The sequence below is a fragment of the Ascaphus truei genome, chromosome 5 (assembly GCF_040206685.1).
Source record: "Ascaphus truei isolate aAscTru1 chromosome 5, aAscTru1.hap1, whole genome shotgun sequence".
Lineage (NCBI taxonomy): Eukaryota > Metazoa > Chordata > Amphibia > Anura > Ascaphidae > Ascaphus > Ascaphus truei.
This window is the reverse complement of record NC_134487.1, coordinates 294,894,620-294,910,130: the sequence shown is the minus strand read 5'-3', so window position 1 is coordinate 294,910,130 and position 15,511 is coordinate 294,894,620. Positions and strand designations below refer to the sequence as shown.

At 36.3% G+C, this 15,511-nt stretch overlaps 1 protein-coding gene across 4 annotated transcripts in view; it reads right to left on the bottom strand.

The window, feature by feature from the left end:
- Positions 1 to 15,511, bottom strand: part of PHF21B (PHD finger protein 21B) — a 126,756-nt gene that overhangs the window by 42,140 nt on the left and 69,105 nt on the right. For 3 of the 4 annotated variants that reach the window (XM_075602757.1, XM_075602759.1, XM_075602760.1), the window contains exons 2-3: positions 11,438 to 11,725; positions 11,314 to 11,349 (exon numbers count right to left, since the gene is read on the bottom strand). In XM_075602757.1, the coding sequence (XP_075458872.1) occupies positions 11,314 to 11,349; positions 11,438 to 11,725 (324 nt within the window). The remainder of the gene's footprint in view (positions 1 to 11,313; positions 11,350 to 11,437; positions 11,726 to 15,511) is intronic. The other variant, XM_075602758.1, reaches the window with a different exon arrangement.

Here is a 15,511-nt window from a genome sequence, read left to right as displayed (position 1 = left end):
GGTATCTATTAGGGACAACGAACTAATACAGTTTAATACTGCTTTATCTTGGTATGTTTAATGTGTTGTCTGTCTATTAGAATTGGTCGTGAATCTTATTTTGCCAACTCTATTTCTGCTATTTTTAGCATTATAATTAAAAGGTATTTTATATTCTTATGATAATCATTAAATAACATATAAGACATCGAGTGCTTTCTTTGTAGTCCCCAGAAGCAAAGAAAACCTTTACAATATTTCACATTAAACAAACGGAAAGATTGTGAAATCTGGACAAAGCAGTAAGTTGTAGGTTGTAGGTTGTAGGTTGTAGGTTGTAGGTTGTAGGTTGACTAAACATTTCGAGTTGGTAATTTTCAGACACTTTTTCCCTTATGATCCTGTTCCCCCCCATTTTTAATTTTGTTATAGACACAGGGGTTTCCCAGAGCCAAACATGCTATCTTCCACTTCAGGGAGCCCCACGGTTCCCCAGATACTTTGCCGTAAAGGCATCAGTACTACCTCCAGGGGAAACACAATAGCCAGTAAAATCTACTGTGTCACACAAGACAATACGAATTGGACGGCCATTTAAATCGTAGTGCGAAACCACAAAGTCCCTGGTGCTGAGAACAGCATGGTTCAGCTCTGGGGACCACTCAGTTTTCATTCTGTTTAAAACAAAAATCAGTGAAGAGGGGGTGGGGGAGATGGGTCAGTAAAAATGGCAAGATTGCTGCCTTAAGGTTGATTAATGTGGTGATAATGGAAATGTAGCTTTTGTGTACCATAAATCTGGGGAAATAAACTCTTTTTGTTAGTAAATATGTTGGTTGTTTCAAGATCATATACACTTTTTTTCCATTTCTTTTAGTTAAATATTCAGAGTTTACCAGTTTGCTAATCTTCTATACATATAACACCGTTTTTTGACAAAACATACATATGTTGTTTGTTCAATAGTGGCGACATCAGTTTTGTACAATGGGATATTAAGGTGGCAGTGAAAAAATGCCATGGTAACAGAAAAGATGGCAATTCTTAATATGAATGGATATTCACAAAAGTAATTCAATTTTTTCGCGTTTCCACATTCATTTTTCAACCTGAATGTTGCATTCAACCTTGAGCATGCTTTACAATAATAGCAGTTGGAGAATGCCAGATTCAGGTTTATTTGAAACACTTTGTACGTGAACCTCAAGGGTGACAATGTTTACCAAGATCCAAATTATAATTTAACTAATACATTCTTAAAGTGAAGCAGCATACTGTACATGTATTTACAGTGAAGTAGATAATACATTATACATACACAAACCCAATTCATGGTGATTAGATTAAAAATGTTCTTTAGGAAAGAGTTTGCATTTGAAATATTTATTTTACCTTTTCTAGGTTGTACTATACTTGTAGTCTGTAATAAATGCTCTGAGAGTGAATGGCTGTAGATGTGTGAGCATTCTTGGTTCATTTGCTTCACTTGAATTTGTACCCACACCATTTCTGACATGATTGTTTGTGTCTGCAAGTAATGATATCTGTCTTCTTAGTGATTTATTCACAAATGTATGTTTTAGATGTTTCTTCAGAAAACAAACTCATTTAAGTACCAACAACAGAATACACTTTGAGGATATTAATGTTTAGTAAAGGCGGACAGTTTTTATTAAGCAAAGTATTTGCTAATATCACAGGATTTTTGCTGTGAAAGCATCGGTTATAACAGGGGAGCGCAAACTTTTTGTGCTGCGCCCCCCTGTCTCTCTGCCCCCGGCTCTCGCGCCCCCCTGCCTTCCTTCAGCCGCGTCAGATGACGCTGCGTGGGCGTGTGACGTCAGGTCACATGGTGCCGCGGCGTCTATTGACGCTGCGTTGCCATGGCGACGCAACACAGGCGGCTGAATCCCGGTAAGTAAACAGTTGCAGGGGCCTCACGCGATCCCCCGGCATTTAATTTAAATGCCTGGGGGAAGAGCGCGGGGCCTCTGCAACTGCCCGCGCCCCCCCAGCACAATCTCCCGCCCCCCCTGGGGGTCGCGCCCCCCACTTTGCGCACCGCTGGGTTATAATGTGCTTTGCAACAAGGGAAAATGCAACTCTTTCTCATCATGCAGATATGGACAAAGGAATTAAAAGGCCATTACACCATGTCAGTAACATTGCCTCAGACCAAAAAGCACTACTTAACCCGTGTAAATAATAATGCTGATTATAATGGTAAATATTAACCAACTATGAAAGTACATATAGAATATGAATGCCTGTCCCTGTGCATTGTTCCAACTTAGTGAAACACATACTTCTGTATTAGCATGCAATCATTTGTTCTATAATTTGAAACTTTACACAGAAATCAAACTCTATTAACTAAGCATCCACCTTCTGAACAAATTAATGCAATCTCACTGAGCTCCAAGTATAATGCACAGCAGCTGGGATCACAACAGTATCTTGTTGCCCTGTTGATTCCAAATAACTATGTTGGTTAACTATTAAAATGCTATACATTCTGCTCCTAATGAACATATTTGTCAACCGTCACCGTTGAGTACATGCTGCATTTTTTTTTAGGAATAATCACTATTGACAGGATTTGAACATTAGTCATTGGGGAGATATCAACGCTGGGGAGGGGGCAGGGAGAAAAGATGGAGAGAAGACGCTGTTTTTTCTGCAAATACATTTGGAACAATTCCAATATTGAAATGATTTGTCCATTATTTTCATCACATATGGGGACATTTTATACATCTATTTTAGTGATGTTCTTTGGAAATGAGAATTCTGTTCTTACATAAAGATTGCTTTAGGTTAAATATCCACAACAAATGAGCAGGCTTATTGGAAATGCAAGTTGTGTTACAAATTTCATTACATATAATAATTGCATGTAGATTTCCTCTTCAAAGATGAAAATGTCACTCAAACACAACAGACTGGAGCTAAATTCAATCTAAAGAACATATTACTGTCTCACACTCCATAAGTTCTCAATATGAAACAGCACTTTATATATACATAAAATAAATCATAATATATTATTAGTAATACTTTTAGTACGCTCCTTTTTACTGAGGATTCTGAATAGAGAAAACGAGTTCATCAGTCAGCATCAATGTCAAATAAAAATAAATATAAAAATCAAGCATAATAGGCTAATTCAATTTAACTTGTAAAAAATACACAGATAGAGGAACATATATACATTTTAAAATCAAATTAGGACTTCCACTTAAAGTGTAAACCTGATCATGAAAAATGAATGAAAAGTATTTTGCATATGTTCAATCCGTTTAAATGTTTATTTTTACAAAGCCAACTAAAATCTAACATTTCAATATAGAGCCGCATATTTGTGATTATAAAGCGCAGTTACCGCACAGCTTTCATATTCTTTTAACTTCAGCTTGCAGGGAACATTCTAAAATTTGATATTAATTTGTAACCAATTTTTTGTTATATTTTCCCCAAACATTACCATTGAAAAATATCGAAGATCATAGTATCCATTCATTATGACCGCATCAAATACATTTTTACACAATTACATTACAAGGCAGTTACATACTAAATAAACACCTTTGCACTACTTCTGAAAATGGTCAACAGTTTTTCTGTGAACAGCTTTACAATTAAACCATTTTAATACTACAGCATATCAATTGTTCATATCCTTAGATTAATAACAACAACTAATTTTCATATCAACCATAACTAAGAAAGTTGGATCTCTTTCAAAGAATTCAGATCCTTATTTGGAAGTTTTTTTTTTTTTGTTTTTTTTACAGAAACAGAGATCTACTATAAATGCTGCAGCTTTTGTAAATGTACCATAATTTATAAAAACTAATAAAAGCATGTCATGTTTCAAGTGTAATCCAACCTGCCAAGATTCTTACAATATTAAAAATGCTCAAAACAAATTGTTATGAGTGTGAGGTTTAACAGCGAACCAATCTGTTTATTTTTTATTGCAATGTCACCATAATTTTACTGCGTAAATTTGAATTTAACTTTGCTAAAAGACAGCTTCCATGTCACTTTTGCTTATCTGGCAAGTTCTCTATTGCATTGTCCCAGCTGGGATGCAGTTCATTTGCAAAAGACTGCAGTAACCTTCAACATTAATAAAGGTGTTAAACACACAAAACCTAAATGCCCAACATGGAAAATCACATGTTTTACTGTAGCTCTTTTTTTCTCAAGTGTGCAGAAAAATCTGTACTCTTCAGACTACAAAGAGCAAAATCAAAACAATGTACAAATGCACAAGTGTCTACAGTATGTTGATGTCCGTCATTTTAGGGGAAAAAATTTAAGTGTTGTAATGTGTCTCTTAAATTAGAACCTTATAAAAGATCATCATGATAAAGGACATACTAGATGCTGCTTTTCTTTCTAGAAGTCATGAATAAAACAGTTAAGTATTTTACCACACATGAATCAATCTTGTTTAGCTTCCTGATAGAACTGCCTGGCAACTGCTGAATGCAGTCTGTTATTCTAAGGTGAGCATAGATACATTTTTCTCTTGGTAGTTTAAGGTCTTAAAGAGGCAGTCTTGAGGCACTTAAAAAAAAAAAAAGAGCTTGCCCATTTTCACTAAGAAAAAAAATTCCCATTTCGCTTTTAATTAACATTATGCACATCTCAAGTGATCGTTCCAAAGTGACCACACATACAGCCTTTAAGCCTAGGTCAAATTTAATTTAATCTATACCTTTGGGTAATCAATTAGATATTTTTCAAAGAACAGTTTTGAGAGATTTAAGTGCTTTAAATAGTAATTCTTTTGTCTCCAGGAAAAAAAAAATCATACGAGAGATGAAAGGAAAGCTCTAAATGGTTTGAACGATTATCCAAACTTTATACTAAAACCTCCCACATGAGGGGGGGGGGGTGTGGTTTTGATCAATATAGATTTCTATATTGATAGGTGTACACTTTATTAAATGATGAGAATTCATAACTTAAACTCAAGGGAAATCCCACTGAAGATTTGAAGGCTCTTATGAAAAGGGGATGTCATATGGTGGTCTCAATAGAGCAGAGCACAATTGTTTTAATGCTGATTTCTCTATTAAAACAAGTTTCTGTGTCTTGCCCAAGGTACACAAACAATCCTGCATGTTCACCTGGACATCCCACCGTCACCAGCATAGGGCCTGTTTTTTTTTAAAGGTTATCGGTTTAAATGGAATATTTGTTTAAACCATAAGTAAGCAGCAGCCTTATATGCAAAGGATACCATGCATGATTTAAAAGATTTTGTGTGGACTCCAGATTTAATTTGAAGGGCTACTGATGTTGAAGAACTCTACACCTATTTAATGCCTGCCCAGGGAACTGAGCCTTTATCTAATTTCTCAAAAAAATGCACTGATATGGTAGAAAATGAGCCACTTTTTATAGTGGAATCTTTAGCTATTATGTTTCCACAATTATTATCTTTTTGATGCATGTTTTATCTCCAGCAGTATGGTACCACTACAGGAAGTACTTTGTGCAAACTTTTTTCTAGTATGTGGAAAGAGAAGTGTATTTTCACCAATAACTTTTTGGGATCAGGTCTATGTATGGAAGCGTTATACTGATGACATTTTGAAGGGTTCTAATGATAATTTAGAACGGTTTCTGTATTTTCCAAATATAATTTACAGTTTATGCTTTACACAAAACTGATCCTCTTTCTATTGATTTTGATGTTAAATTGTATGTGGATCAATTGGGTTGAGTGCAATGTACACTGTTTAGAAAACCAATTTCTGGAAATAAGTTCATCAGAAACAAACAATTGAGATTATTTCTACTGGGGAATATCCAAGACCGAGAAGAAACTGTGTTGTGCATGATGAATTTATAAAAGCCCTGACTTTCTTATGCTTACAGTAGATTAGGTGAAAGTGAATACAGAGAAATTTCTCATGCAATCTAAGAAATGGGTGTGTAATACAGAAAGAGACATTATTAACACAAAGAAAAAATTAAGTCTATGCAAAGAGTATGAAATTGCTTTTATAAGTCGATACCATTCCACATGGCGTAAAGTACAACAGATTCCATAAATGAATTGATTCATACACAAGTGCGAACCAATTCTAAAAGAAATTATACCCAAGAGATCCAAAATTATCTTTAAAATTAATACGAAAATTAGACGTATCTTTGTAAAATCTTTTCTTAAAGGATAATTTCCAGTAGCACCATCTCATTTTGTGACACAAACTCAATGGTTGTTTTACACATGTCTTTTGTCCAGGCCTGTTAACTTGAATTCAAAACCTGAAATAAGAAACATTTTTCTAACAAAACGTATCCACTGTTGCTTCAAGTAAGTGGTGCGTGCGTTTAGTGCTCTGTGACCATGGATGTGTTACATAGGTTGAACAATTTGACAACAATGTTCATTAACATATTCATACAATGCTGTATATGCGACTACATCACATATCCTTGTACAACATAATAGGGACAAAACCTGGGTACGTTTTATTGCCATTAATAAAATTTTGTGTGGGCAAAAGTTAGTAATAAATGTAAATAATTGTTGCGTTGGTAATATTATTGGATTGTTACTCTAGGTACTTTGATTATCATTTATACTTGACTATTTTTTTCTGGAATAAATCATTTGCATAAGGATATATGTAAAAATTTAGTTTTCTTCTCATTGATAAATGTTTTAATATAGCTATTTATTTATGTTTTGAATATCTTGCAAATAGTTATATTTACATATGTTGGTAATAATAGGTGATAGGGGTTGATAAGTGAACCTTTTAGAACATAACTGTCATGTACAGCACCCTGCTAGTACATGACCTGCATACAGGACAAGGGTTAATACTCACACCCGCAAGCGTTCCCCCACTTATCACCTCCGCAAAGGTCCGTCAAATGGACAGGGCCACCAAGAGGGGGGGACAGCCGGGCTGGTGTCTTGGGCTCGCTGGCTGGGAGAGGCCCGACCGGCCCTGCAAATTTCCCCCGATCTCTGGCCAGGCCCTGCTGCCGAGCCCCGGCTTTCAGCTACCTGCAGCACATTTCCTCTCTCTGTCCCACGCCGCCGAGCTGCCACTGACAGCACGCGACGGGGCTCTGACGTCAGCGCGCCGAAGTAAGGCCAAGCTTACTTCCGGCGCGCTGACGTCAGAGCCCTGGCGCGCATCGGCTGTGGAAGCTCGGCAGTGTGGGACAGAGAGAGGAAAGGTCCTGCAGGCAGCTGAGAGTCGGGGCATGGAATCAACCGACAGCAGGGCCTTTCCAGAGGTCGGGGGAAATTTGCCCCCTCAGCTAGCGGACCACCGCAGACACTGGGCCCGGCTTGACCCAAGGTAAGTCAGTATTTTTGTATGTATTGGGGGGCTTGGGGGTATTTATATATGTGGGGGGGCTTGGGGAAATTTATAAATGTATTGGGGGGCTTGGGGTATATATATATCACATACATACATATATGTATATACATATGTGTTATATGTATTTTTTTTCATATGAATTGGGTAGGTGGGTGTTTTGTATGTATTTGGGGGGGTGGGGGAGGTTGTATATATTTGCAGGTTGGGCATTTTTTTTCTATGTATTTGGTGGTTGGAAGTTTTTTGCATTGGGGGTGGGAAGGTTTTTTTTGGGGGGGGGGGAGGGGGCACGGTCAGAACTGTAGTCCTGGGCCCCGGGAAACCTGTCTGCGGCCTTGCAAATGGACAATATCTCCTCTACAGGATTCAGTATCAATACACAACCCGCAAGCTGCCCCACCCTTAACCTCCACAAAGGTCCCTCAAATGAGTTGTATCTCTCTTCAATACGTCCCAATATACCACCACCACGAACAGCACACAAGTGAGCACGTGACTTGGATATGCAACCAGGGTTAATACACACGGCTACTCTAGCCAACCCACATTTCTCCTCCGCAAGGAACCAGTGAGTTAATATTAAGCCCTACTCAACTGCAAATCATATCTATCCACTGCTACCACCTGGGGGTATGCCAATATGATGAGAGATGTCTGATTAATATTTGCCAGGGAGCCAGGTCCCTGTTTATTATAGAAAAAAGTATGCACTTTAAACACACCAAAATCAGTTGTAGCAAAATGTGTCCGAATACGTAAAATGCTCCCTACAGAGCGTGCATCAGTTCATTCAGAGCCCAAAGCATTACTTATTAAATGTTTTAATATATAAACATACAGTGCTTAGGTTACAGAAAAGGTATTACAAAAAATATACAGCTACAATAAAATGCAGAAGAGCTTCTTAAAATAAAAGGGTAAAACAGACAGAAAATCCTATACCTCACCAAATGCTATGGGTTTACCCCAGAGAGGCCGCTGGATCATGAATATGAGAAATCAAGAATTTAGTCCCAAATTCGCCTCTGTTGAAATCTGATTATTATAATCTCTGCTCTGATTAAAATACAATTCTTCCCATTGAACACAACCTAAAATCAGCCCCTGTCGTAAATCAGCTGCGAGATTGACAGTTTTACGACAGAGTAAAACCCACTCCCACCACATGATGTTTAAACGCCTTTTCAATATCTAAATTTACTTCTGTAATACTTACACACACTTGAGACACATCAATACATTCAGGCACTCACTGGGGACGCGACAAGTTTATAAATATGACCGTCTTAATACCCAATCTAGGTGATAAATCAATATCTGTTCTCTATAATAAACCCGTATAACCCTGTTCTTTTAATGTAACTATGTATTTTTATAACTCTGTGCCCAGGACATACTTGAAAACGAAAGGTAACTCTCAATGTATTACTTCCTGGTAAAACATTTTTATAAATAAATAAAAATAAAATAATCTTTTAAACATAGTGTGTGGTGTCAGAACGTGCCCCTCAGTGACACGGTTACAGATTTGTTACTTTTATTATGCAAAGGAGCTAACATCACAGGATATTCTTATTTTTAATATAGTCACTCTCATGTTGAATACTTTCTTAGCCACACCCTTTAAACCTTGCAGAACCATCTATAGACTCCCTTTGAAGCTTGTTCTAAGGAGGCCATGTTTACAGAAGTTGTCACAGGGGCCATATTTTACACCCAAGTCTCCAGACACTGCCCTTATCTCGACTCCATCAGCCATATACAACACATCTGGCCCTTTTAAGTGAGACATACAGGATAACCCACCAGTTAAGTTATGTTTGAAGCACAGCACCCATCCGTGACAAGACTAGGCTTGTCATAAACCCAATATATATTGTATTTTTAAACTAAGATTGTAGCTCATTAACCTCTTAAGCACCAAAGGGATTAAAATACCTAATATCTCATGATACTGTATTATCATGACGATTACTATAACAACAAAAAGACAAAAGACGCCCAGTAGCACTCCTTTTGGACACGTATATACATATATATATTATGTGGTGGGTTTTGGGGTTTCTTGAGCGTGCTCGGATTTTGTGTTTATTAACTTGTTTTCAGCTGGTCTCAGCTGTTTGGAGGTTAGTGGCCCCTCCTCCCCAGGGTTCAAGCTCGTCCATCCCCACTTTTCTAAGTTAGCAGGTCTTTTTCATGTTACTGGGTTTGGACAGATCCAATGTGATCATTCTCCCTCCAAATTAAGATGTAAATGAGAATTTTAATCAGGTAGTGTTAGGACCTGCTAATGGTTATGCCTTGATGTGGTTAGCAGGCTTATAACGCTTTGGCCAAAGAGTTTAACTAAATTACCCTTTTTCAAGAGAATATATAGGTATTTCACTGTGTATTTTTGGCATATTGGATGTAGCATTGTTTTTTTTTTGTCTTTTGTTGTATACATTTGGCCACGCCCAGTAGTTTTGGACACATACATATATATATATATTATGTGCATACATTTATTATGTGGTGGGTTTTGGGGTTTCTTGAGCTTGCTGGGATTTTTTGTGCAATTACTATAACAACCTGTGAATTAAACTCTAAACTAAGTGCTCAAAAAACATTAGTAGTGATATGTGATAACAAATGGAAATGTTGGATATGCCAATATATGTGTAATGAAGTGGAACAATATAAACTATGTTTCTCAACAGAGGTTAGCTGTACAGATAACACTACACATTTCATTGCGACTTGGCTACTTCAGACGTATAAGACACTGAGCACAGCCATGTCAAATAGTTTATCATGATGTAAACTCCTTAAAAGCCGGGCAAGGAGGGTTACATACAAATATCTTTTTACATGATAAAGTAATAATTGTATTTGAAGGTCTAATTTGTTACACCTGTACCTCATTAAAGTATTGATTTACGATACAGTACACAGGTTTTTTCTATTACCTGCTTGATAGTAAAATTAACTTGGGCACATATCTTTATCTGTGGCTCGTGGAGCGTCTCCTTTTCTGTATATTCTAAGGCTGCATGCCTAAAATCCTTTAAAATAGCCCTTGCTTCTGCACTGCATCATTTAGTAAGCTCAACTGCTCTTGACAATTTACACTGTTTCCTGCCGCAGTCATCTAATTTTCTGCTACAAACATCAATCACTGAAAGCAAAAGCATAAAATACCACAATACTACAAATCCATGGTATATCAATGCTCTGCTTGCTTAAAACCCCAATAAGGAATGTCAATTCTTTGGTTGCTTAGCCACTGCTAATTATATGCATTAACTACCAGATGGTGCAAAATGGTTAAGTACTGGCTGACCACATGAAGATTTAATTATATACAAATAGTAAACGGACACAAAATATTATACAGCAGCCCAAATCCCATTTTCAGAAATATATTACACTATACACTGATCATAGTCATACACAATATGACATCTAGTGGTAAGCATTTAAAGTTAATATAAAATGCTGGGTGGGTATTACAATGTTCATTATAAATACAAGACAAAAATACCTCACTAACCACATATAGTAATATATACAAGTACTATATAAAAGGAATAATAACAGGAACAATAGCAGAGACACTATTTGATACTAACAAAACAAAGTGTAGCTTTATTTGCATAAAAAGAGTACAGAAAGCAACCAAACAGTTTTGATAAATTCCCCTGATTTACCATTACACTGAAGACCAGTGTTTTATTGAGAAATCTAGTATTTTTTTCATCCTTAATCAAAAGTAGAGTAACACTTAAACATATCCAAAAGTGTGTTACCTTCTCTTAAAGACAAAGCATCAAATTTTAAATAACAGTAATCTACAGAAACGTTTAATTAATGCTGGTGGAATGTTTTGCAAAGTTTTGCCAATATTAAGTGGTATCGTATAAACGGAGGAAATGGGGTGATGCTACACTTTAATGTCAACATAAGAATCAGAGCACAAGAAAGTAGTTACCACATGACTTTCATTCTGCCATGTGCATGCATGGAACTGAGAGAAGAAAAACGAAGTAAATAACTGCAACATAGAAAGACATGCGATTAAGTTTCCTTCCTCTGGCTCTTTGGCTAGTTCTTACCTGTGCGTGAGATATCTCTTGAACCCTCCTTGTTGCCATGTTTAAAGTACCTCCCACCAGTTTGCTGGTTGTCTGCAGGTTAATTGGGGCAGTCTGTGGGGGCTCCGCACTGTTAGCTGCTGATGCTGCGGAGGCTGTAGCCATTTTCTGGCCATTGAGGTGCGCAGTCACCATGGTGACAGGGACTTTGGCTGGAACAACTGAGATAGCGATGCCCTGACTGCTGGGTGCCTTGATCAGCGGGATGGGCTTGGCACTCCCCACAGGACAGCTCCGGACCGCCAGTTTCTGCAACACACAGAAAGACACCAAGTAGAAGTGAGTTTAGGCTGCAATGAACAACAGACACAAACCTAGCGCCCTTCCCACTTCTCTATATGCACCTCCTTCTGCATCTCCTACTCTTACAGGCTCAGAGCAGAGCCACAAAAGGGAAATGAATCAAGAAAGGTGTTGCAATTATTCAGTGTGCACCATCTGGCTTTTTATTTGCACTGTGCTTACATGTACTGCATGGAAAAGAGATGTGATTCAGACAAGCAGCTCATACCACACAGAAGGGAGCAGACCCACATCACACGACAACTAAAATCCTCCTTGATGAAATTACTCCAACCAGGCAAAGTGAGATGGTGATTTTGATTCTACTCTCCTACATGCATTTTGTTTTAGTTACTGCTAATGACAAGGGTCCCTGGTTCCTGTTTGAATCCAACTGAGCAGCCTATGGTGAACTGAATATATTGAACAGGAAGAAAATGCTATGTAAAATTCAACCTCATCATTTAATTGGTTTCTTTCTCATCATGCTTAAGGGCGTTTTTCTATTCAGTAAATGCAGTCAGCAAAACAGATATGTTCAGAGTCGGGTTGTCATTTTTAGTCTTATTTATTTTATGAGACATCTGAGTTATTTGTTCAGTTTAAATATCTGCAAGATGCATCACTGAAAATGTAATTTACAATACTGACATTTAGGACATTAAAATATAAAAAATTATAAATGTTTTTCAAATAATAGAGAAACCATTTCGTATTTTTATATGAGGACATTTGCTTTCTTTCCACCATAAACATTTTTATATTTAATATTTATACAAAAAAATATTATAGGTTGTATTTGTTTCAAAAACACATTTACACAATTTACCAGATTTCATTGGTTAATTGCATGGTTCAATAAAATTCAAATGCAAACTGCAGCATTTTTAAACCTCAACATATTTAAAATGCATATGTACACTGCAGAAACAATACAAACTGAAATGCACAATGTATTCTACATATTCCACAATGTATTTAAATTTATAATCTAATCAAAAATACATCACTGATTTGTAACGTGCTTTAAGCATTAGTTCTAAAGACTAAAGAGAAAATTAGAATAAAATAAGAACATCAAATGTTATGGCTTCCTTAGTGTAGAAGTAGATGTTGAGAATATTTTAAATAGGTTGTCACCTGCCTTTAAATGTTCTCCACACAAGTATTTATTTTAGAGGTGGCAGCACCTACCTACATAATGTAGGATGTTAAATCCAAGTGCATACAGTTAAGAAACAATTTCTTAATGACAGAGTTGTGACAAGTAATCCAAAGAATTTTGCTTGGCAACTGCATGCACGTCACAGTTTCTTAATGCAGGCTTGCTTCATCTAGGTCTCCTTCCCTTCATACTTTGATCTTGCTGCCCATACTTCTGTTTTGAACACCGAAAGAGATACTTCATTTAGCAAAACAAAACACTCAGAGTACAGATGTAGTCTGGGTCAGTGGCTGCCTTGAATAAAACGCAATGCCCTAAATTACCTCTAAATCTACCCATTTATACAAGATAACACATTTGACAAACAATACAGATAAGCAAGCACACAACACAGTAGGGTAGAGTAAAAAGTGGTCTGGGCTGCTCCAAATACCTGAGGTAATGTGTGTGAATTGTGAAACTACTGATAGAGATATGATCTTTTGATCTCTATCTATATATTGTCACTATGTAGTTTACTTTGAAACATATGTCCGTTGATTTTTCTCTCTCAAATGTTTTATTTTTTGCTACTTTGAAAAAGCCGACTCATTGTGTATTTTCTATATTGTATACAGTTGTACCTGCTTCTCAGGGATGCCCTATGACGAAATCGGGAACTCAACCTATCAGCTACTGTAATTAGTGCTGTGATATTTAAAGTGTACCCTCGAAAAGACCCAACTTATTTTTACTGTTTTCACTTTTCATTATAATGATTTAGCAGTAAAAAAAAAAAAATAATGAATTAAAAATGAATGCCCATTTCAACATAATGTTTTAAATAGGCTGAAAATGTCAAAGGTTATTGTTTCTCTCTCTCCATACAAGATAGTCTATTAACATTCATTTCATGCTTACCAGTACATTCAGGCAAGCCAGGCGTTGAATAATAGCACTTAAACCCTTTCACTGACAGAGGACAAAATGAATCAGAGTGTTGCAGGAAATTTCTTGGTGCTAGGAAAGTGTACTTTCCTAATTTCTTGGCATCCTTTGCTGGGAATTATCATATGTCAATACTAATCTACAAAGTCTGCTATGTAGGATTTAAACCGAAATTACATTCAAATGCATTTAGAGCTGTGTTTAGATCATTCAAACTTGTACACAAATAATTTGTTTTCATTTTCAAAACTTACTAAAGGTAAAGGAGATCTAGATCTGTTTCTTTGTGTTTGGCTTCTGTGGTTTCAAATACAAACTCTGGGAGCCGTTGATCATTATCTCAGGAAGTGAAAATGAAAAACATACCAAAAACAAGGTTCACAAGACTGGGACCAGCAGTTTCAAAACTCACTATACTGTATATCCATGTTGCTTTTGTATAATTATTAATGGAAAAAAAATTGATCCCGATATCTCAAACATTTAAAAATGTAGGCCAGAAGTTTATAATTTACAATTTTAAGGGTAAATTTCAACTAATTTTACCAGCTAGTTTACAAATGTTTTCTGAGTCAATATGACACTAGTGCAGTTTTTTTCCGAGTTCCGAAATTTAAGCTAAAACTATGTTGAATTTCTAAAACAAAGCTCTGTTACTCATTATTATCTGGTTTTCATAGTTTTCTATGTCAGTTTGATACCAGGCTTCATTGGGAGTTGGTAGGAGGAGGCGTTAAAGGTTCATTCTGGTAAACTTTGTGGATCTTATTTTAGAAAAAAAAACAACATCTTCTGTTAGTGTTCAAATGGTTGCTAAAGAAAACTTTCAATTTGAATTGTTTACTGCATGAATATTAAACTGATGATTTACCTGTCATACTTGAAAAAAGTTGGTCCCTAAAGCTCAAGTGTAGAACTGGTGTAAGTAAAATCCTTTTTTCAATAACCAGGATTGGAAAACTATTTGTCCAGACAGCAGATAGTAAATCATCTTTAGTACCAATTTCAGCGAGAAAAAAAAAAAAAAATAAGCTATTGCCCAATTTTTATGACTTGACAATACTGACAACAGTGAGAAAATAAGATCACTCTACCAGGAAACACTAAAAATTGGAACAACTATTAAAAGTATTTGAGTTGTAAGTGCTTTTCAAAATGTCCTTATCACGCTAGCTTAGATTCTGTTTCTGCGTGCAAGCATTTACTACAAATATTTTTCATCCAGGCAGGTATTTTCACAACATTTCACTCATCTGTCAATACAAGATAAAAATGAATTAGTTTTCCACCAGATCTCTGTTCATAAGCTTTTACTGCACAGCTAAGCAAATTAATTATATTCAGAGAATTGGGTATGCAGGACTTAAGACCTGTACATCAATAACTGAACCACCAATGCACATGCCAAATTACCAGCTGATTGCTTTCAAAGTTTCTTTATCACTGTCAAATATGCAATCAGCACAAAAATCACCTAACTTCCTATAGGAAAATACTCTGTGTACTTTATTTATTTCTAGTGTAGAAACAGCAATGCAGGCTCTCTTTACAAAAACAGCACAGCCATAAGTTTGATAGCTACAGTGACTTGCCAAAAAAGGTTCATTCAATAAATCTATCAGCAAAAAACACAGGAGGAATAAAATGTCTATTTTGTCACT